Source organism: Labrus bergylta, chromosome 3 (genome assembly GCF_963930695.1).
Source record: "Labrus bergylta chromosome 3, fLabBer1.1, whole genome shotgun sequence".
Taxonomy (NCBI): Eukaryota; Metazoa; Chordata; class Actinopteri; order Labriformes; family Labridae; genus Labrus; species Labrus bergylta.
In genome coordinates, this window is record NC_089197.1 from 23,077,967 (window position 1) to 23,102,535 (window position 24,569).

At 39.4% G+C, this 24,569-nt stretch overlaps 1 protein-coding gene across 3 annotated transcripts in view; it reads left to right on the forward strand.

Annotated features, from left to right (window-relative positions):
- furina (furin (paired basic amino acid cleaving enzyme) a) overlaps positions 1–24,569 on the forward strand; it is an 80,844-nt gene that overhangs the window by 43,790 nt on the left and 12,485 nt on the right. For all 3 annotated transcript variants that reach the window (XM_020625981.3, XM_020625986.3, XM_065952994.1), the window contains exons 4-10: positions 4,344–4,439; positions 7,387–7,515; positions 7,798–7,874; positions 15,175–15,263; positions 20,395–20,567; positions 21,697–21,909; positions 24,387–24,487. In XM_020625981.3, coding sequence (XP_020481637.1) covers positions 4,344–4,439; positions 7,387–7,515; positions 7,798–7,874; positions 15,175–15,263; positions 20,395–20,567; positions 21,697–21,909; positions 24,387–24,487 — 878 coding nt within the window. The remainder of the gene's footprint in view (positions 1–4,343; positions 4,440–7,386; positions 7,516–7,797; positions 7,875–15,174; positions 15,264–20,394; positions 20,568–21,696; positions 21,910–24,386; positions 24,488–24,569) is intronic.

Genomic DNA, 24,569 nt, shown 5'->3' on the forward strand with positions numbered 1-24,569 from the left:
TTTGCTTTACCCTGTGTTTTTGTTAGTTGAAAGAAACATTGAACTTAACCATCTATTGTTTGTTTGTGGTTGGGCTCATAATTGCGGGTTTCATTACTGTGGAAGAATAGTAGCAGCTGTGACATGTAAAAGCTTTAACATAAATCTGAACGTCTGATCTGTTCTGTAATTGATGTCATGTTCCCTTATGGGTATGATGCCTCATTTGAGGTTTCCATGTAGCCTCAGAGGGAGGATGTCATGTTTGTATAATGAAGAAGGACAATTCAGTGGGTGGGCATAATCAACAAGCGGGGATTTTTTATTTTATTTTATTTATTTAGTAGTTTGTTTTTGACAGAAAAGATCCTCCACCTAAACTTGAAGCGAGCAGACTGTGTGAATATTAGTTGTGCACATGATTTGGTTCAACACAATACAGACACGGTGTTCCATTTTCTAAAGCTCATTTATACTGACATCGCTGTTTGTCAACTCTCGGACTCTGTGTTCTGTCAAACTATAAAATATTTTTTTAACAAACAGAAATTAGAAAAGTTTGTTGTGTCACTCCTGCCAAAACTAAGAAATCTGCTCTGTATAAATGAGTTTGGCGCTTAAAAAAACACAGACTGTGTGACTTTTTACTCGATGTGAAGAGGGAAGCACACATTTTATTGATCTCAAGTCTAGTTTAATAATAAATTCACCACTTTTCATTTTTCAGAACAGTTCGTGGCATTTAATATTAAAAACCATTTGCATGCACTGTTAAAGGTGCTATCAGGAGATTTGTTCCTGTAAGTGAAATGATGAGTTTTGCCCCACAAAGGGATCAGTAAAAGTTATAACGCTTCTTGTATACAGCTTTCATTAAGCATTTTTCTCAGGGCTGATTATTTTAGAATCCCTGTTGTGTAAATAGTGACTACAGACACCCAGGGCAATTATGTGTACCATTATTTCATTAGGACTGAAGGAGAGTCTTGCCTTTGCTGTATATGATGACATTTTCAGGAAAGGTGTTTGACATTAAGATTACTGTTTGCACAATTGAGCCTGAAATATCTGGTGTTGTTTGCCTTTTGACATTTGTGGGGCACAACCTCACCGCTAGTCCATCAGCGCCACAGAAGTGGGGTTTTTTTCTCTGAAGTATTTTTGAACCAAGGCTCTATTCTGGCATATTTGGGGTTCTTAATGTGCAAAAAGGTTTTGGAATTTCCCCATGCATCACCTCAGCCAGTATTGACATAATGAGCCACAGTGGTTACTGTGTGATCCAAGAGGGCAAAGTAAGCCACTCAAAGAGGTCTTCCTTGCCACTGACCGGCTCAGATTGTTAATCTCAACACCCCTGGGAAATTCTAACCCACATTATCATCGTTGTCTTCCTGCAACAGGTCACCTCTCTGCAAGAATTCGATGTGTTCGGTTGAAGAATCATACTTTACAACGAAATGGTCTTTATCGGTAGGGATCCTTTCCTAAGTATATCAGTCTCAGCCGGTCTTTGTCAAAAAACCTCTTCTGGCACTTAACTTAGAATTGCGGCTTGCTAACTATTTTGGGCTTTACTAGCTGAGGAATATTCTGGAGAAATTCTAAAACGTTGTTGTACTGTTTGGCCCATTAAGACCTCAATCAGAGCCCTCGCTTTAAGCAACAATCACCTATTAAGAGGGTCAGTGAAACAAATTACAAAGGTACCTTGATAGCTCTACAACTGCTCCTGTGACCTAACTACACTTGTTTTTTTATGTCATGTCATGACAACTTGTTTCAGGGACAAATCAATAATATTGGACTAAAATCTTTGTATTTACTAAGGTCAGTAAATTGACTCCAGTTTTACTCGTGGGGGCACATAGTTAGTCTAGATAGACCTAGTAGCATCCCTGTTACATTTCTTCTGCAGCTGAAGTGTGAAAAGGGAAAGGCATGCACAGGACGCATACATATCATGTTTTTATATAGGGTACAATACCAAGGGAAATGAATATCACTCCATGCACCACAGGGATAATGGGTTTATTTGAGATGCAGGTTAGATTGAATGCAAGCTATTTTAGCTGCATGGCGCATAAACAGTCAGCTGCCTTGCACATCATTTTATACATAACTACTTGTGTTGCCCCAGATGACAACTCATTCATAAACACCACGTCGTTTTTCTTAAGAAACCAAAAATGTTATGATCAGCAGTGAAACAGACACCTACCTCACATACGTGTGAAAACAAGGTTTCACACAGGATTGCATGATGACCAAGATTACAAAGGAAATGGAAGAGGGGAAATAACACACTACTCTATTACGCAAGTGAAACGAGCTTTGTGTATCTCACTGACAATCTCACAGACTATGAAGATGCATTTGGTCTCTCTCAAATTCTCAATATATATATAAAAAAACAAGTCTTTGTCTATGAGACAGTTTGCTTTTCTGTCAATGCTGGCGTTTTGATTAATACAGGAAGCTTGTGTGAAAAATAAGGTCACTGGCATTCAAAAAATGCCCGTCTTTTTCTAGACCCACCCAGTTTCCAACTAATCAGTTGTTGTAATAAGGTCACAAATGAAAAGCTTTGAGAAACTCTAGAGATCTGAATCTATCCTTTTTGAAGTTGTGATACGGTTAAGAATAAATTATAGATTGAGAGGACACATTGTTACATTCGAGCATCCAATGTTAATGGAGTTAGATCAGTCTCAATATTCACAAATGCACACAGAAGGATTCACAAATGTATTTCATTCTAAATGTAAATAAATCTACAAATAAAAAAATTATATATGCCACCACTGTCTGATTGTCGCCTCAATTTAGATTTTGTGGTTTGATCATCGATTTGTTTCTGTGTGCAATATGTCCTGTCAGAGAATACATTGTAATGCCAAATCTAGAAGACAAATAGTTTAATTATGTGTTTTATCTCTTGAGTTGCAAATGAGAATATGGATCATTGAGCGTAAAAAAAAGAAATCTACGATCAGTTGACTGTAGGCAATATCTTACAGATCAGATTTGACTATTAAATCCTTAGCAGTGGACACCCCTACCCCCCTAACTAGATTCATCTTCTTGTTGCTGTGCTGCTGATGAATTTAGCCGAATAGAATACAAGACACAGGCCTTTGTTTTCTGAATGTGATAGATCAGATTCATTTTTCTTCTTAAGCTCCACATGCTGACAACACTAGCGAAAGTGAAAAATTGTTGTGCCAGTCTCCCATTTTTAGAGATATTCTTAATTTATATTCTCAGCATCTACTGTAATGAGACTGTCAGATCCCCTGTTGGTCCAAAAAACTGTTGCCTCTCCCCCTTTCTTGGTTATCTGCCCTTTTCCATCTGCGCAAACACAGACTGCTTCCTTTTATTTCCTCCCACAACTGGCAACTTTTTTTCACCAAAAAAGCATTTGCTGACACACAGTTTGTCAGCAGTAGTTTGAGTTTTGACTCATTGTGTCAAAAGCCCCATCTCACAGTGGAAAAGTTTAGTGTGGAAATCTGCCACAGCTGTACCTCCCACTGCTGACCTCATCCTCCCAGTAAGAATCAACTGGAAATGTCTCCCCCATTTTAAACTCACCAGTAACAGATATGAGACACAGATCTGACGCCTCACACACAAACCTCTACTCCTTGAAGATAAACGATTCCGTTATAGCGTTTTATTATGCCAGTGTTGAATTGGCATCGTTTCATTGTTGCAGCTAATGTGACCTTCATCACTTCTTGTCTCTTTTTTACTCTTGTGTCTCTGGTGATCTGCAGAGAGAGGGAGAGGTGCGCTGTGATTCGGTCGTCCTTCACATGAGGTGCTCCGTCCTTGCAGCAGGCAGCTCTCTGTCTTCTTTAACCGACATATTTTGTTTCTTTTCTGGTCCACCCAGCCAGTTTTTGCTGTAAAGCCAGCACGATTCTGCAGAGGGAGTAAGATGCAGGCTTACTTTCCCCTGTATGCAAAATGCCTCTGTCAACACTTTCTGCAGGAACTCACACATTGGGAAAGCCAGCTGCAGACCGCATTACTGTTGTTGTGAGACTCGTACTGAAAATGTACTTCTGTGTGTTTGTTCTTTGTGCGCATATATGTTAAGATTCTCTCCGAGTGCATATTAAATCTTTGTGCATCTCATTCTACAACAATCTAGACATTTAATTAGCCTGCTGGTGTGGAGTCTCATTAGTGATTAGTGAGGGGTCCTCGATGCCCCGTTGTCTCTAGTCTCACTTCGTCTCACGTCATCTTGCTGAAAATTTGCTTTTGCAGCTTGAGTATTTTTCATTGCTGAGTATCAATTCAAAAGTATGTTTTTGTACATGTTTTTGTTTATTTGTGCCATCCTTGTTCAGGTAACTTGGGCGGAACAACAGGTGTCAAAGCGGAGGAAAAAGAGGGACGTCTATGTGGAACCTTTGGATCCTAAGTTCAGAGACCAGTGGTACCTGGTGAGTATTAAACATGAAGCTAGGTGTGTGTGTGTTTGTCAGACACAAATCAGCATTGAATACTTGTTGAGCTTTCTAGCCACTGAAAGTCAATAAAGCTAATTAAATCTGTGGTGATGTTGTTTCCTCTGCTGTCAAAACACAAGCCAGTGTGCATCCAGTATTGTATGTCTTGGTGTGAAAGGCTGACGTGTGTCTTGTTTGCAGAAGAAGTAGCACGACTCTGTGCATGTCTCTGCTTTTGTTCAAGCATTTCCTTTCAGTGAAGATACTCAGAGTGTCTGTGATTTCCGAATTGCATCCCTTTTCAATTTTTTGGTTGGCTTGAATTTTAAGACAGAAACAAAGAGAGAAAGCAGAGAAAGTGGAGGTGATTCACCTTGAAGCGCTCTTGTTCTCAGCTGATTGATTTTCACGTTTGACTAGAGGAATGTCACTGATTCATTGGCCTGTTAGAAGCAGCTGTAACAACCCCTGAGATTTTCTCTTCAGCTCCACTCTTCCTTCAATTACTGCGAGGATGCTTCAGGCAAAAGAAGACTCACGCTAATGCAAAACAGACTTGCATCACCAGTAGTTCAAAATGTCTCGGCTTTGACGGAGGCAGGCTGACTTCCCTTGTTGCAGTAGTTAGCAGCAGCTTGAAAGGCAAATGAGCAGATAAAAGCCTGCCGCCTGGTTTTATCAATGTTACTTGGTGTAACAGCTTCTGACTTTAGTCACAAGAATTGAAAGTCGTTAACTGATAGCCGAGTAAATCCTGTCTGTGATGGATATGGATTTGGAAAGGTTTTGTGTCAAATTTAGGTGCTTGTTACTGTCTTTCAGGAATGAAAGTGCAACCTAATAACATTTTAATTATCAGTGAATCTGCCACATGTTTTTTCAATAATGTTTGGGCCATTAAATGTCAGGGCAAAGAATGAAAAAATAAAACATTCAGAGCATGAAATGATGTTCTCTAAATGATTTATTTTCCAAGAAGTACACCATGTCCAGAGGATATTCCTCTGACTGTCAAATTGATGACAAAAAGTATACAAATCCTCACATTTGATAAACTGCACTCAGCTTTTAACAGTAAGGGGGAAATCTACAGCTCATTGCAGCTCTGGAAACTGTTGGTACAGTTTTGGATGACAAAATATAAAGCAGCACATTTAAATAATGTATGATAGGAAACTGGTTACAAAGAAGCAGAGAATGCATAATGTTCTTAAACAGTATCATTATAGCTCTAGTAATGTTTTTAAAGCAGTGCTGAACATGTATGAGAGTAAAAAATTCAAAACTAAGATTGATTTCTGTCTGCATCGGCAGACAGCCTGTGAGGTTGTAAGCTCATTAAACAACAAGAGATATGAAAACTGGAGCAACAACCTTTGCTATTCTCAGATCCTTTCCACTGGTGGGATCAGCTGAGCTCTGAGCAGAATGTAAATGTCACCATTTCAACAGTGACACAAAAAAGTACAGTTGAACATGTACATTGTTAACAAAATGAAAGGCAATGTCAAGTCAGCATCAAGTGTTGGAGATACCAACATTTCTTGTTGCTTCTGTTTGATGCAAATTTAAGTTTGTCCTTTATGTAACAGGAATGATTTCCCCAAATACAATGGAAAAGCTTTTTATCAGTCCTGAGACAGTTCACTCTGAATGTACATGTTGGTCAAACCATCTTATTAACCTCCCTGATGCAATATTATGAACATCCAAGAAAACCAATTCAAATGCTAATTAGCTTCTTTTTAACCTTAAATTATCTGCATCAAAGCTTTAGATGAAGTGTCATTCTTGGTCCGGTATAAGAATTTTTCCTTGCATCAATATTTGTTTGTGAATTATAAGCTGTTTAAGAGAAGAAGAGAAAAAAAGTTATTTATTTTTGTAGATATGTTTGCATGCTTCAGGTGCAAAGCAAAGTCCCCTGGGGTCAATAAAGGTTTCATTAATTTAGAAGCACAAAGATGAAGCAAAGGTTGCCGGCTTACAGAAGTGTGCTGCCTCTCTGTCCTGGCAGAAAATAAATCGGGCCTCATTAAAACCAAACCCAGCCAGCCGGAGGAGGAGAGTGTGGGTGGGTCTGTGTGCAGGATGTCCTTTGTGGACAGATACTAATGGTCAGCATCTGCTACTACAATGAATGTTTGAGTCTTTTTCTGATATCGAAATGATAGGACAGATTCTTTTCCGACTGATGAATCATAGATTTGCCTCAAAGCTGAAATCTTAAGCCGTAGATCAAGCTCTCAGTGTGCAGGAGGAATTCTGATAGTAAGGGAAAAACAAAAAAGACGTAGTTTTAGTGCAATATCCAAAATGAAACCTAGACACTCAGCAGATCCTACACATAATGCCTCTACAATCTGAATCAGCATTGCAGATCACAACATTCAGCTTTAATTGATTTTCCTCTCAATGGTTGAAGTGTGAATGACGTTGCAAGGTTGGAAAGCAAACCTTTCCCTGTGTGACGGACTGCAATTCTAAGCGTCTGAAAAAAGAAAGGGGTGAGCTTTGAACTCGATTAAAAGCAGGCAGGGCTTTGGACCAAAGGTCAAGCTGAATGTCAGAAGCGTATCAAAAAGCATACAGAATCATGACTGGGTGCTGCTGCTCTGCTTGATATTAAATGCAATAAATGCTTGCATGCTGTGATGCTTTTTGGAATAGAGATACTCTTTTTAATATTGTAATACCCTTTCCCCCTCATCTAGAAACTTTAGTGTTTCACTGTGAGGGAGAATGACTGAAACTCAATAAGCAGCCCCTTTTTGTCGCTGATGCTGCTGCCTGAAGCTCACTCCTCATCTAAATTTCTTAATTGATTGTCTTCTATTTTGGAGTAAGCCCTTCAGGGTTTAGTTAAAAGCACAGTCCTGTCAACTCTCAGGTGTCCCTCAGATAAATGAGATTCTAAGTTATTTGCCTTCTCCATCCTCAGTATAACAGCAACCACCGTGACCTGAATGCCAAATCTGCGTGGCAGTTGGGCTACACAGGTAAAGGGGTGGTGGTGTCCATCCTGGATGATGGGATAGAGAAGAACCACCCGGACCTGAGCCAGAACTATGTGAGTATGACTGGAATGAGCTGAAACAGAAATCTTCTCACACAGGGACGGCATGAAGTTGCAGCAAAAAGAATAAAGATAAAAAGAGAATAAATGGAGCAGATTTTGAATCAGAGATAGTGACTTCTTAGAACTGAGCTGAAGGATTTTAAGAATCATGTCCACCCTGAAAAAATAGCAAGTTTAATATTTTGCAGATATTTGCATACTTAGAATTTGAAAATAGCTGTGTATTTTTTTTCTACCTCACTCTGACAGCTTATCTTTTATTTCTTCTCTAAGGACGAGAATGCCAGCTATGATGTGAACGATGGCGACCCAGATCCACAGCCTCGATACACGCAGCTCAATGACAACAGGTAGAAACATCCAACTATGATGTGTTTTCTTCTCTTCTCCTTATCCTCCAGACTGCCCTGGAACCACAAGCATGTTTTTTTCTAAATGTCTGCTGCATGTGGAAGTCATGTCAGGATGAAATTACACGTGTTCATTAATTCTTCCCCCTCACTGTCTGAAGGCTGACAGCTGATGTGTAAATAAGCATGTGGTTGTTAATCACCCGCTGCCGAGTCAAAGGGCCACATTTATAGGAGACAAACTAATTAAAGGCCAAAGCCTGTGAGGTTTGTTTTGTCCAAGACATTTCAATTTTCCTCCATTTCATGCTTTTTAATTTCCTAAATTGCACAATTACTTCCTCCATATAGAGCTTGCCCCCAACTTAGAGTTTGTGGTTTTCTTTTAGCCTCTTAAGCCACTCAGTCACCCCCGAGGCATTTCTGCAGCCCGGCTAAGTCGTGTAAATCTACACATGGATTAAGGTAGTGTGTGAAGAAAACATCTTTATTGCAGTGGCCTCTGCTGATGACATTAGGAGTTGTTTACCACCGCAGTGATGTCTTGCAGAGAATTGATTCAATTAAGTTCTTCAGCATTAATGAATCAGCAAATCTCTTGGTGCTTGTCTTCCTTCATTCACACCACCTGCCTTGTTTGACTTGAACTTCTGATTAGCTTTTAATCTGCCAGTTTGTGGGGCACTGAGAGGCTTTTTTGATTATTAGGCTCACTATGATAACAGGTGATAGACACAGAACAATAGTTTGTCATGGATGAAAATCAAACACCCCCAGTAGGCACAGGGTCCTGGAGTGGGCACCATGGATAGGGAAGCCAGGTGGAGAATGACCGTAACACACTGCAGCTTTGCCAGTACTGTATAAAGTCTTTAAAGGCTTTGTTAAACGTATCAAAGGTGGAAGCTGACTGTAGTAGGTGTTCAGTTGTTTTCAAACTCAAAATAGAGTGAGAATTTTAGAAAAGAACTTCACACATTTAAAGTCATCAGTAATACTTCCTCTAAACATGGAGACAATTCAAATGATAAGCCTTTACTTTATACTTCAGCCCAATTCTAGTGTTTTTTTATGATTCTGTGCCAGTGCCTGTAAATGTTTTCACCACTGCCATCAACAAAACCCTAAATGGGGAATTTCTTGTAGAAGAATGTGGGAGAACATCCCTGTGGTGCAGCTCCGCGGATCCTCAATCTATGCCAAAGCACGCATAAGCTCTTCTGGGGGCTCTCGGTGGCCCAGAGCCCAGCCGAGACACTCACTATTGATGTTTCCTCGTTCTGGCTGCTCCTCTTTCCAACCCTCGCTCACCTCAGCCCTTATCTCTTGCCACCCAGCTCTCTGTGGCTTCCTCATGGCAGGATGAAATGTGAGGGAGCATATTTGTGTACGTGTGTGTTTCTCTTACTTTGCAGTGGGTAGGTGCAGATGCATGTGTAAACAACCTGTGGGCGAGCATGAAAATGCGTGAGGTTGTGTAAGACTGTAAGTATCTGTTCCTCGCAGAAGCCCAACTCTGTTCACCTTCATAAAGCTGCCTTTCTTTCCCAGCATACAGGAAGCAGTGAGGATGGTTTAGCAGCAATGTAGCCATTCAACGACTTGTTTATCTAAGATGGCATGAGATCCAGGTTTTCTTCTGACTCATATCAGGATTCTTTTCAAATCTGCATCTTTTCACACTTGAAACTGGAAGTTTTCATTTTTGTTCTTTAGGCTTACCCCCAAAACGATGGAAAAGTGTCATATTTATTGCACTATTCAACATGAGCAACAAACATTACAAATAATCTTGACGTATATGTGCTTCATAAAACATTTGGAAAGTGCCAAATGACTAAGCAAAAATATTCAGAAATGTTGACACACATTGTGAAGGATCGATTTAACAGATCTACTAACAGAAGGCAGATTCATTTTCACTAGCCCCTACATTTATCCCTCTCTAGACACTTTCATCATACCCTTCTCTTTACCATCTTCTAAAAACATGTCCAGACCTTTTTTTTAATCCTGAAGGCCAGCTCATTAGTGAACTGGCAGAACCATTACTAGACTTAAGAACAAGCAGAGCAAAACAGTTGTTCCGATGTACCTTTGAGGCTATGTGCATCCAAAAGACTAATGAACAGCAAACACTGCTATCTGGCCTCTAGAGCCTCAATGATTTTTGTAGAAAGTAATTAAGCTAATGCAAGAGAGAAAAGGCAACTGAGTGAAATATGTTGTGTAGCAGACTCTCAATGGGGCCAGGAGTGGGACTTTGAAGATAAAAAAAGATCAATGCAATGATGGACACAGGCATGGGCTGGTAATCTGGCATTTCAGTCAAATGTCAGACTGGCTAAAAAATAGTTGTTGGGGGAAAAAACACATCACTGTCTGGATGCACCACTTGATGTTTGAACTGCCTATCTGATGAGGCCTTACATGCTCCCAAAATATATAATGGGCTGCCTATACCTATATGTCTTTGTGGTGGTGGTTCCGACTTTTGCTGTCCCCATCACTTCATATTAGATCTGGGGAAAAGGTAGCTTCATGTGGAAAGGGTCAAAGAAAAAAAGAAAATCTTACGGCTGAAGCGGCAAAATAATTTCAAAGCTGCTGTGAGGATTTTTGAACAAGTTCTGGAACACGATGAAGATGAAACTGATGCCCCTATATGACCTACACAAGCAAACCAGACCATCAATGAGTAGACAGATTTTTTTTTAATGCCTGTAACCAGTGTTTGTCAGTGTCAAATGAATGAACACAGACAGGAAGTGTTGCTGTTAAAGGTCTTGGTTAACATTTTTCCAGTCCTTCAACAGACACAGTTTAAAACATGTTCATGACAATAGCATGCCTCTTGAGCAGGTCTCCAAAGAGAGACAGTGTAGGTCCTGCACAGTGATAATGGCTCTTCCAGCTGTGGGGATGAATACTGATCATGTCGTTGGCCTCCGGGCCTGCGGCCAACTGTAACCCGAGTTAGTCTGTGTGAGTGGAATCTGCCATGGGGATTGTCCTGGCCTGTAATCGGAACAAGACTTTACTGAAATTCTCCTTTGTTCACCATAATCTCTTATCATCTACGTTACATTTGAGGCGTGAATCCTGAGATTATTGCACATTGTCTCTAATAAAAATAAAAATAAAAATAAAAGGGCTTTTATAAGCCTTCACAATCTTCTCCCTTTCTCCTTTCACAGGGAGAACTTTTCCATGAGGATTTGTTGGGCTGGATTAGTGAAGTCATAGAAGTCTTTCAAATAAAAATCATTTGCTGTTCTTACTGTGTGTTGCCTCTTTAAGGGATGCTGTAAATTTTGAACCTTTTAATCGCTATGTGAAGAGCTTGCATCACATTGGAAGTTTGGCAGACACCTACACTATTTGACTATTGTTTCACTTGGTTTTGTTTTAGTCAGGGAGCAGCTTGACCTGTATTCAGTGATATTTATGATGTGTCTTCACAGTACTGTGTTAATTTTTTCAATTTAAAAAACAGTGTGAGGATTAGTGTAGGGAATAGCAGGATAACTCACAATACGATACACAATATACAATAAGCACAATATGTTGACCACGATAAGGATAATATCACAATCCAGCTATTTTGTAATAAGTGATTTATTGCAAAATAATCGTATAATGAAACATCATTGATAATCTGATGAAAACACAATTATGACGCTGACTTCTTCTTTTATCCTGCTGTCAACTTTTTCTTTGGCCAATTTACTCTTGTTCAAGTTACTCTCACTCATGACTTAAGCACCACCATGAGGAGTCATGAGGTAGTGGCACAATGAATGAAATTGTCAGGGAAATTTGTTAAGAGTACCTCAGATTGTTTTCTTTGAATATCCATATTTGTTATTCTTTAATTTTAATCAGGACCATGATATATTGCCAAATCAATTTTCCCCCAAACCCAAGTAATGATGCTTGTGACAAATTCTTGACAAAGTCTTGCTATTAAAATTAATAGCAAATTGTCCCAAACTGGCCAAACCAGACTAAGTGACTTCTAACAAAATGTGCCTATGAAACTACTGTAATAGTGTTAAGTTCAGTAAGTAGGTGTTGTTGTACTAGAACACGAGGTCATTGCTTGAGATCAGATCAAGTTAAATCTTTTCCTCAACAAATCCTTTAACAACCACTTGTTGAATGACTGGCCAAGATATTAAAGTCTTTGACAAAAACCCAAATGTGTTTTTTTCTTATTGTTAAAGAGCACTCGTTGAAAACAGTCATTGGGATTTTAGCTTCAAGCAGAATTCTTATTGTGCTTTGAAGAAGTGGATGCAGTTGAGAGTGAAGACATCCCTGTGAGTACCAGTGAGGAAATAAAGCCTGTGAGTGCCTGTATGTCAGAGAACCATCTATCAGACAGATATTCTGGCAGTGATAATTAATCCCTGGTGCTTGTTAACAACTGATTGAACAATGATGTGCTTGTCGTGACAGACAGCTCTTTGTTCCTGCAGACAATGTCCGGGACTATTTTCACTGCAGCCCTTCATGTGATGATCTCCAGTGCAGCTGTGCTGTCACCTCTCTCCAGCCTCCTCTCTAAAACACACTGAGCCTAGAGGTTGGATCCGGGTCTGGTTTCATGTGATGTCAGTCTATCTGTAGAAATGTGTACGCACAGAGAAATTGAGGATATGAAGTCAAACCTTGCTCTTATTGTCAGAGGACTGGTGGCTCCCTCAGGCGTCTCATTGTGACTGCTCATTCAGTTGACATATGAACTCACACAGTCAAGGCTTCTAATTAGCTATGATATAATCCTGCATATGGGGATTAGTGCCATACACTATTAGAATCATTTGTGATATAAATTAACATTTACTAGTGTAGTGAAGCATCATGAAGGCTTAAGGCTGTGTGTGCACATAATGTCACGCTGATAGATTAATTTTTAGAAAGGTCAGAGCAGGTTCAAGATTATTTTATTAACTGTAATACATGTGCTTTAGATAGTCATTATCCTCTATTTGGTCCTTGTCTGCTTCTGTGCTCTCAGATCTGAGGCATTTTGTTTTGTCAAATTTACACATCATACATTTTCCAACTGTTTTTTGGAACACATTATGTTTTGTTTAACAAGGAAAATAACAGGAAAATGTATGAATTATTGATATTTAAAAGTAATCTGAAACTATTTTAGCAATTCCATCCATTGCCTATAGAGCTTATACTGTTAAAGGTCAGAGGGGGTCGGAGGCGAGCTGTCATTGGATCAGATCACAGCTTTATAGAAAAGGAATAGGGCCAATTTTCTTTTAGTTCTGAATGTTTTTCTCCACCATCACCTAAAGAGCTACATTTCATTGTAAAAGTAATTAGCTGAACTAACCATCTTGATTCCTACCAAAATACTTCTGCACCTAATGATTATATGGAAATTAAATGAAAATGATTTTATGTTACAGACCCCTTAGTAAATTAATAGCAGCGAGCAGGCTGCTTTCACAAGTACATTTCAATAAAGTGTTTGACCCACTGATGCACTCTTCTTCATATTCTTATTGACCCAAACACTGAGTGGGAGCAGTAGAAGGATTCTTGTATCCATTTTATCACTCCTGGGAAAACCTGATTGTGCAAGTCTTTCTTGCATAATCAGTTACAGAAACTGAGAGCTTCCACTCCGTATCAGCATTTGTATGCTATGAATCAGTGTGCCATGTAAGTGACTGTAATGAATGTGTCAAGAAGAAATTTGGAAAAAGGCTCAGGTGAACACTGAAGTTATAAGCCTATGCATGCTCTGCATCAAATACAGACACCTGAGCTGCTTCTTATCTTCAGCTACATCACAAACACGGATGCTGCCTGTCAAACATCAGACTCCAAAGTCAACAGACTAGCACTTCCAGGAATGTTGAGATAAAGTTCTCTGAGAGTGTGTGTGTGTGTGTGCGTGCGTGCGTGCGTGTGTGCATCCGGCAGACCTTCGCCTTTCGGGTCTGACTTTATTCAAATAAAGTCCTGTGACACATTCGATTTATGATGCTGATTTGGACTGGGACATTGTCATTAACCTCTGCTCTTTTTAGCTCACCCCCGTGTCTAAAAAGATCTCTCAGGACCTGCTGAGGAATTATAATTCTCTGACCTTGTGTCATTATACCAGTGTCTTTAATGAAAGCAGAAGTCTTCAGAATACTGTGAATAAGACAGCTGAATAAAAACAGGTTTTGGCTTTTGTGACCTCGGACTTCTCTATTGTGAACTGTTTTAATTGCTCTTCAGGTAATTTGATTTCTGTGATTGATGTATTATTAAATCAAATAACTGTTTGTTAGAAAGCTAATTCATCTGAATAAAATGGCGTAGGGTTTAAACCGTACGTGAACATGACTGCTCCAGCAACACTTCATCAAACTACATCTTTATTCCTTTGAAACAGAGATCACATAATGCGTGTTTAATACTCATTAAACACTTAAATGAAATATATTTAATTGCAGACTACCCTTAAATTAAATTTCCCTTAAATCCTGTCAGTAAAAATAATACTAATGTGTCAGAGGAGGATATGTACTGCATCCAGGTTGTTTTTGGTTTGGCTTGATACCCTGACTGCCTTAATGGAGGCCTACTGGCATAGAAAGTTCCGTCAGCAGTGAATTTCATGCGTTTCTCTTGTTTCCTGGTGTGGCACAGTGTTTCCGAGGCTCCAGCATTCCTCTCTGTTAAGGGCTGCACTCCAGTGGGGGTTGTGTTCAGGTTTGAAGGGCATTAATGGTGCAAATCCATCTGGCAGACCATGAGAGTGCACCTGACTGGAATGTGATGATCAGCTCCTCTGTAGCAGCTCCTTGGATCGCTACACTGCGATGCCTGCAGCTAGAGCTTACTACACGGGCCCAGGTTTAATAAAACAGCCATTGTAAAAACAGCAAATCTTATTCACCCCCTGTATGTGTGACATGTCATCTGATTCTTTAGCTTGTCTCAAGGCCCTAAGGCATTCGAAGGTCCTTAATGCTAGAAGGCTATAGATAATGAACAGTGGTCTACATTGATAGACTGAATGTTTTCTTTTGGACTGATGTGGGAATTCATATTTGCTTTAAAGAATTGAAGCCAAGAACATTTCTGAGTTAGCTTTTTCTCTTTCTACATTAGGGAAGGACATTTTTAACATAAGCAGCTGTTTTTAGAAATGAATGCTACCTCTGTTGTCACAGTTTACATAGTAAAACACTGTCATTAGAATAATGACTCTTGCACAACGATAAGTGGTTTGCTATATTAATATCCGTCTAATTTCCTCTATCTTTCCTCTTTCCAGGCATGGGACAAGATGTGCAGGAGAAGTTGCTGCGGTGGCCAACAATGGATTCTGTGGAGTCGGCGTTGCCTACAATGCCAAGATTGGAGGTACGGTCAGCTCAAAACAAGACAGTGATTTATTTGATCTCCCGTAAGGAAAAACCTTGGTTTCATTTTCTTTTGTGACTGACAGAACTGCTGAAATACATGTTCTGTAGCAGGAGTTTTAGTTTCAGTCCTTTTCCCGGGCACTTCATGCCTCTTAATCTTTAGCATCACCAAAGTCTCACCATGTGACTCGCCAATACACTGTTCAATTCAAGTTAAAAGTTTTTGATGGCTAATTTTACGGAATCTTCAATACAATACAAAATTGTGTTGTCTGCATAGAGATGCCCATGACAACTATTCAAAGAAGAAACAATGTCAGAAATATATACCATGAAGAGCATGGGACCCAAGACTGAACCTTGTGGCACACCTCTATTAGTGAACAAAAATTCCTATTTACGGTGACCTAACTTAACAAGTGATCCTGAAACGGGCACATGCACTTTTAGGGCTTGAGTTGGTTATTTACTGAAGATTCCATAACTATTGCAAGACAGGGTAATTTGGGATGGGACGATAATTGTTTAAATAATCCCTAGCATCACCTTGATGCCAGGGAACCACATGTGCAGGTTTCCATACATTCTTCACCGTAAGTGTATTAGTTTTTTACATAGTAATGGTATTGAAACATCTTTATTGTCAAGTTTCAAAATGGCAGTTTTAAGGCAACATGTTTTCACTTAATGTCAAATTTATATGTCAGTATCTACTGAAAAATGGTGCAGACAAAACATACTGCACACTTTTAGCGTGTACTTTTAGCATAATCCTATAGCTACAGTGGAGCGGAGACAACATAAATAGCACAGTTGTGTTAAAACCCTCTTGACAAAAGCACAGCAATATCGGAATATAGCTGGCTTTGTAGCAGTTTTGCTGTTTCACATTATGTTGTACAGATGTAGCTTGTAAACTGCTAACTCACCATGTTCAGGGACGTCTGAAAGAGACGGAGGGCTTGAAGATGCTGTCTTCAGTTTGTTAAAGGCAAATCAGGAATCTTTTGAAGTGATGCCACAGACAGGCTGGCGTCAAATCGTCAAAAAAACATTTGTCGAGACCTTGTTGTTCCCCTGCTGTGGTGTCGGCCCCCTCTGCTCCTGAGCCACACTCACTTAAATGTGTCACTTTAGTTGAGAATATTTCATCACCCATCGACCGTCACCAACATTATGCCATGCAGACTTGTTTTGCCTTCCACTGCTGAGCTAATGAAATAAATACAAAATATATCTGGCCTGCACTCTGTCTCTGTCACTTTATCTCATTGTTTTTCATCTGACACATTTTTCTTCCCAAATTTTTGTCTAGAAAGCAAATGACCAAACATTTTTATTTTTTTGTGGTGGGTAAAACTGAAACTGTGTAAGCGTTGTGGCAGTGCCAATGTTGTGCAAGCTTGGAAATGAAGACTGAGTCAGAGAGGGATCAAGGTTAAACTCAAACATCATTTTTTTAACAAGTCTGTGTACTTATACTCACTTTGTGTTTGCTTTAATGTCACCTTGTACTTTCCCAAACTTCAGCAGGCGTACATTTTTGAAGACAAGGTGTGAATTTACTTTACAAACAGAATGTGGATTTAGATGGCAGATGATGACTACAGAGTGGCAATGTTAGTAGAAAACATCATATTTTAATTATGAAAGGATTTTATTATTTTAAGAACATTTTCCTCTGCCAGAGATAAAAAGACAGAAAGATGAATCTGAAAAAAACTGAAGTTGGGAATGTCGAAAAATATATTTAAATATTAATTTGTTTGTTCTAAAAAGGATTTGCACCCTGATGTGTTGTTTTGCTTCTGCCTTCAGGGAGAGCGCTTTTTTAAAACTGTTCTCGTTCTTCAAAAGAATCTTCAGTGGCTTTGTGATATTCAAAAACAACAACGTTGATTTGTATACATTTTTCATTTGAACAACTTATTTTATTATTATTTCATAATGTTTTATGTAAGCTTTTTTATCCCAGTAGTTATCTAAATTAAATGGGATATAAAGATCAAAGCTCATTTTTTATTTTTTTTGCATGGTCACATTTCTACTACACGTGCTTGTGTTTTGTGTTTGCTTATAACTTGCTCCTGTGCTGAGAATGACTTGCAGTGTCTTATGCTTTGATAATGTGTAGTGTTTTAACTGCAGGAGCTCCTTTTTCCTGGTGCATGCTTTCATTACCTCTCCGAGTGTTATAACTTGAGTCTTTATGATCATTCCAGATGGCAGGCAGGAACACACCACATGGCATTCAACTTTTTTTAACACAGCCAGTAGATGTGTGTGGGCATGAACATGGAGCAGGAGGCAGCCTGGTATTTTGATAAATCAGTAGAATCAGAAAGATGTATGCATATTATCTCTCAGAAATACATTAGCATCATCTATAAATGCCAATTGAATAGCTTTGCTGCTTGCTATGTCAATAAATGATTTATGGCTCAGAAAGCATCAGCTGCAAACTTCTACTCATGGAAAAGCCTCTTTGTTAACTTCATCAGCCATTGTTACAACACATTAGATTCCATTTAACATAGCTAAACAGTTCTTGGTAGCTGTTGCTGATGGCTAGCTCACTAGCTACTGCCGCTTAACTAGCTGCACTGTTGGTTTGGACAAGTCAGTAGGATGCTAATGATTTTTTCAAAAAAATCCACACAACATTTCAAAACTGACGGAGCAGATTCAAATCTCTGACAAGGCCGTGTTTAAACCACAAGGACTATTTTTCTAACACGTAAAAACTCAAGCTTAAAAATATCTAAAATTGAAGCAGTTGTTCAAATAAACAAATCTTATTTCCAAACATTTGATTCCTCCTTCAATACTTATTTCCATCCTATAAAGTCTTAGTTTGATTTTTTGATATGTGAAAGTAAGCTCATGGTGCTCATGGTAGCTGGTGAAGGGATGAATTACTTCCTGGTACGAGGAGCAGTGATGAGCCAGACCTTCACTTATCACTGATCTGACCCAGTTAAAACTGAGTAGTCCAGATTTTGCAGGTCAGACATGAACTGTAAACAGAAAGCCAGCTTTCCCCTTAAACATCAAAAACCAAAATAAAATGTTTTAAATCCAAGCCAGCTGGGCCAGTTTAGTTCTTCTGGTGGCCAGGGAGAATTTATTAGAACGGCTGAAGACAGGAGCAGCAGTGCAAAAGCTTCTCTGATTCCTAACCTGTCCACTTTCCCACCAATGCCACCTGCTGTACTGTAACATATTATTCACCCAGGAGACTCCTGTGAAATATTTCATGCTAGATTCAAACACATTTCGGCTGGCTTAGATCTTCTACTATACATGAGTGTGTCAGGGCTCAAAGAAGTCCTTCAGGTGAACTGAAAGAAACCCCTCAGACTCGACAAAAGGACAATAAATATAACACAGAGTTACTGCAAATGTCAGCTCAGAGCTCCCCTCCCTCAGGGTCTCCACCAAGGCTATTTTCAGGAATTTGTTATCTGTCTGTTCGGTCAACTTACATGTTATTTTTCAAGCAAAAATACCACATTTTGGGAAATATTTGTACAGTCATTCTCAAAAGTACTTTTGTTTAATTTTATAACCTTCAGTTCAGACTGAGCCATTCCAACTGTTTCCACGTTTTTCAGTCTTAAGACATGCAAAGCAGAACTATGCATGCCAGTTTTAGGTTCATATGTTGCGTACGGACATGAGTGCATTCAATCGTCTCATCTCACTAAATTCAAGAAAAAAAAAAATGTGAGTATCACTTTAGGGATTATGTCTAACTTCTACTTTGTTTGAAACAAGGATGAAGTCTTCTCAAATGGAGGCAAAAAGAGCAGACAACAATTAAATCAGATGTAAAATGTTAGAAAACTTTAATGTGAGCAAGAGTTAATGAGCGAAAATTGTTTGTTTGACTAAGTAGACTAGAATCTGCTCACTTTCTGTTAAGCCTGTTGACATTGATTATAATTCTGCCCTGTGCATTTTTTTCATCATCCTTTATTTCTGGTTGTAGGGATGGATGTTTTTCTTTTTCTTTTTGAAGGGTACTGAAGATACTTGAGTTTAGCGAATCACATGGTCCTCTCACAGAAATGCAGGCTGCCATGGAAACACTAGCAGCTCATCGTGTGTTTGATGCTTTTGGAGGACTTCAAAGACCCAGAGCTGAGTTCTGTTAACCCATAAAGATCAGTGTGCAGTTACCTGACATGCCATGCATAAACTGAGAGAAATTAGTTTGCATTTAGGGTATTTGATTTTTCACCACTTTCTCTGAGGGTGCATGTTTGGAGACGGGGGAAGAGTTCTGTTAAAGGAAAAACCCTCTGAACTTGAGGGGAAGGTAATAGGCTTCAGCCAACAACAAAAACTCCCTATGTGCCTTTCCTGCATTGTTAGCGTGTTCAATCTCGTCAGAAAACAATCAATGATCACTTTCAATCATAAATCATCCTTTTTTGAAGACTGCTGATATGAGTTTGGTTTTTACTTTTGTTACAATAAAAGAAAGCTGGTGATCAATACTCACTTATACCAATTCTATCCAGGCGTGTTGAGGAACACGTCTAACTCTTTATTTCTTTCTTTCTTTCTTTCTTTTATCTCTTTATCTGAATCTCCAGCCTCAGAAATTGGCGTCACACTTGAGGAGGCAGCTCACCCACAATGCTGTTCATCTCATTCTATTTCTATGTTTTACAAACTGGCTCCAGTACTGGAGTGAATCAATAGAGTTGGCGTTGATTTGCATGGTGGTGTAAATGACAATATTAAAGTGAATGCCCAAAAAATACACAGCAGCATCATGTGCTGCAACACTACATGTGCGGTACAGGCTGTACAACATTGCAAAAAAGTGTGTAAATATGAATATCTGACAGCACTGCAGCGTTGCTTTGTGGCTTTGTATGCCAATCATTGCTGTACATGAGCACACAGCCTGGTCTTCACAGGGTAATAACAACATGAACTAGCACTGACATGCCAGATGTGTCAAATCTTTAAGGTTTCCCTTTAAGAAAATCCTTAAGTCTGTTATCAAGAATTATAAGGGGCTGTGTGATTTAAGCTGCTGTTATGATATACATGTTATGTCATTCTGTGCATCTGTATGTTAATGTGTTTTTTTGCATGTGCATATGCGGCTGCAGGTGTGCGCATGCTGGATGGTGAGGTGACTGACATGGTGGAGGCCCAGTCTCTCAGTCTGAATCCCCAGCACATCGACGTCTACAGCGCCAGTTGGGGCCCGGAGGACGACGGCAAAACTGTGGATGGACCTGCCAAACTTGCCAAAGAAGCCTTTCTGCATGGAGTTACAGAGGTGTGTGTGTGTCTGTGTGTGTGCGTGCGTGCGTGCGTGCGTAATTATTTACAGCCTGTGTGTTGCTTTCTTTCAGCACTTAGTAATTGAACTGTTCAAGCATGAGAGGACAAAGCGGCAGGAACAAAGCAGTTTCTTTTTTACCCTGACAATTATGTATGGAAGGGAATGTCCTGTGAAAGCCACCAGGGAGGAAAATCTTGGAAATTATTTGATGCAGCCCTGACGGAAAGAACGAATAAAAATTTCCTATTTTTTTCTTTTTTTAACTTGAAGAGCTTTGTGTATCTGCCAGCTCATCTTGTTTTTGTTTCAGCTCTTTCAATTAGACTATACATGGTCTCTTAAAGTGTAAATCAAGGTTGTTTTTGTCTGATCACGCGATTAATGGAGCTTCAGAATGTGTCTTTGATTAGCATCTCTTATCATGGCGCTCCAAAAACATGCCTAACAATATTCACGAATAACTAAAGATATATTGAGGGCGCTTATCTTAATAAACTCGTCTGCAAGTATCCTAGTAATCTTTATATTAGGGGACCACATGATCATGTCACAAGTCCATCTAGTTATTCAGTGGCAATCTCTTGAATAAGTCAGGATATAAAAATTTTCACATCCGCTCTAGATGAATAAAAACATCCAGCCAGCAAACTGACTCCTGTTACAGAGCTATACGAGTCTTGGCATGTACCACAGAGCTGATTGAAAATGCTGAAACTGACGACACAGATACTTACCACAGTGATGGTGCTGTCAGATGGTGGTGCATAGCTGTGTTTGATCAATGCGGAGAGAGACAGTTCCACTCAAAACAATAAGAGACTCTTAGGTGAATATTATTGCACTTCAAAGGCTGAGAGGTTGGATGATTTATCACACAGTGCTTTTTTCTAATGCATTGAGGTCATGTGATATTTAGTTCTTTTTAATTTATGGGGTGACCACACAGCCCTTGTGATGGATGCTGACTTTTAATGGGCCTGTTTTTAAATGAATTTGCCCTAGTATAATTGGTATTCCTTTTCAAAGATTGAATGAGATGAATTTCTTTCTGCTTAGTGCTGGTCCAAGGACTTGATAATAAATGAATGAATCAATAAATCAATTTCTGTGCATCTTGCTCCAGGGTCGTGGTGGTTTGGGCTCTATCTTTGTGTGGGCCTCTGGTAACGGAGGGAGGGAGAAGGACAGCTGTAATTGCGATGGCTACACCAACAGTATCTACACCCTGTCCATCAGCAGCTCCACCCAGAATGGGAATGTCCCCTGGTACAGCGAGGCCTGCTCCTCCACCCTGGCCACCACCTACAGCTCGGGGAACCTCAACGAGAAGCAGATAGTGAGCCATACTTGTGTTCTTTGTGTTCTTTTGTCCTTCACAGACGTCCTCCAACCATAATTTATTAAAAGTTCTCCAATAATCCAAGTAATCAACAACAGTTATAATACGCAAAACTTGGGCCATGTTTTTTATTTATAAACAAACAAAAGGATGTTTACATTTAGCGCTACTCAAAACATATTTTGTGTATCCCTGAGGTCTCCCAAACACATTGAATTAACATCCTGTTTCATAAAACATTTGCAAAGCAAAATTTGTACATCAATGTTTACTTCCCCTCAGTCTCTGTTGGCACACTGCTGCGTCTTCTTGCATCTTACAGCCACCTGCAGAGCACAGAAGTACCTTGAAACCATTGGCAGCACTTTGTATCCTTTCAGCCACATCTGTGTGCACATGTACGAGGCAAACATCACAGGCTCACACCAATTTAAAAAAAAAAGGCTCCATATTTCTCGGAGGTCACAAACCCTAGTAGGAACAAAAATCACTTATCAAAGGGAAAAAAAACATGAGTTGATTCTATCCTCAAATTTGAGCTGAAGAGGGAAATTAAGAGGGACAGTTTATTGAAGCATAACTTTCTAATCAGTGTAATCTGAAATTACATTTTACCAGGGAACTGAATCAGTTATTGAGCTGTGTTTGTGAGTCTTACATTTAGATACAAAAAAGATATCTTTTGAGTTGCATTATCAGAGTTACTCAACTTCCTTAGAAAGCTGCCTAAAGTGCTTCTTGATTGCAGTGTTTTTAGTTACACTTACATTTAGTACAAACATTACACGTTGTTGCAACATTTATTATCACTTTATTATAAATGACTGTGATTATTTTTCAAATAGACTGGTTATTTATATCTAATACATTTCATAAAGTATTTTGGAAAACCCTCACTGAGCCTAACGGGAAGCCTTACAAATTCAGCCAATTGTCTACAGTCCAAATAAGCTGCTTAATATCACATATAAAACAAATACTAATAAAGATTCACTTTTTGAAAACTGTGAACTGCACAATTCTTTCCCTATATCTTTTAAAAACAAAATTATCTTTTGATAGCGGAAATGTACACATGTATTTTGCTTTCCAGGGACTAAAAGAGTAATTGAGGAACAGCTCAATACATCCAGCTGAATAAAAGAATCACATTTAGAATCACAGCTTTAAATCAAACCTGCTGTCTGAAACACAACTCTTCAATTTTTCTGCCTTTTCTTCACTCTTCTTCTCCATTCATCCCGTCTAGGACCATTAAAGCTATTATGAATAGTGAACGGCTGAAACTCCATCTGGCAATATGTTGCTGCTTAACATCCCTGTCACATAAAACCACACACACACACACACACACACACACACACACACACACACACACAAACACAGTCTTTCCCTAGCAGCCAGGCTGACTGGACAGACAGCTTATGACATCTCTGTGACATGTGGCTGGTCCCTTAATGCTTCACTGCTGTACTCATTTAATTGTGCTGTCACTCATGAACCCGGGAATGAAGCGATGGAGTAAAGGAAAAGAGAAAGGGGTTGGACCTCTGGGGGTTAGGCAGCCGTGAAAATCTCCTGTTTATTATGCTCATATTATCCTTCTCCTTCAGTTTGGAGTAATGGGGATATGGGAATCTCCTGAATGCATAATCGGACCATTAAAATCAGTTCTGCCAGTGCATTTATTATTCTGTTTTTATTCGGTTAAGCGACCAGTTTCTGGAGGCAGTGCACTGGTCAGCACAAATAGAAGATCTTTGATATTAACTGCTTTGTGCATCACATACACAGACCTCTCCTGTAAGATGACACTATGGGTGACTGGGGGCTTTTCACACGACAACGTTTTCTAACCTTTATCCTTCCTGAGATGGATTTTGCAGAGTACAAACATAACGGTTCTGCATCACCTCGCTATGTATTCATGCAGCTCCAGATATTCACTCCAGAGAGCTGCCCTGTACAACCACAGCCATTCTCTTGTCTCATCTAAAACAACATGGATGCTTTCAGTCAGCTCACTCGTAGATGTTAAGAGAGGGTGAGCAGAAATTATCAGATTTCCCTCCTTTAAATTTCCAACTGGCCCACGGAGTCATGCTGAGGACTTTTTGTTCCTACACTCAAATCTTTTGAAGGTTTCTGCCTCGAGCAAATACATTTGATAAGTACGAGACGAAGCGAGCGAAATATCAGGTTGCTAGAGATTTCATATTTTGTGGATACATTCTTTAAAACTGAAGGCACAAGAGCAGTCCTGGTAAAAAAAAAAATAGAATTCAGAGACTGTGTATTGGCCAAAAGAAATCAGAGTGAATTAGTAGAGGGTTATGTCTGTATATGTTAACTTTCTAACAACATCAACAAGTAAAGTCCAAGCCCTGAGGCATTCTGATAGACAGAAAAGTGCAAGAACAACTTTCAGTTTTTGTTCGAGCTGTTTTTAAGCCCACCATGTTCATCTTCCCTAGGTGACTACAGACCTCAAATCAAAATGCACAGACTCCCACACAGGCACCTCTGCCTCTGCCCCGCTGGCTGCTGGGATCATCGCTCTCGCCCTCGAGGCCAAGTAAGTGCTTATCATCCTTTTTCTGCCTGGCAATCCTCCTCTAGTTATTCAGTCTCTTTCTCATCCTCTCTATCAGCATATT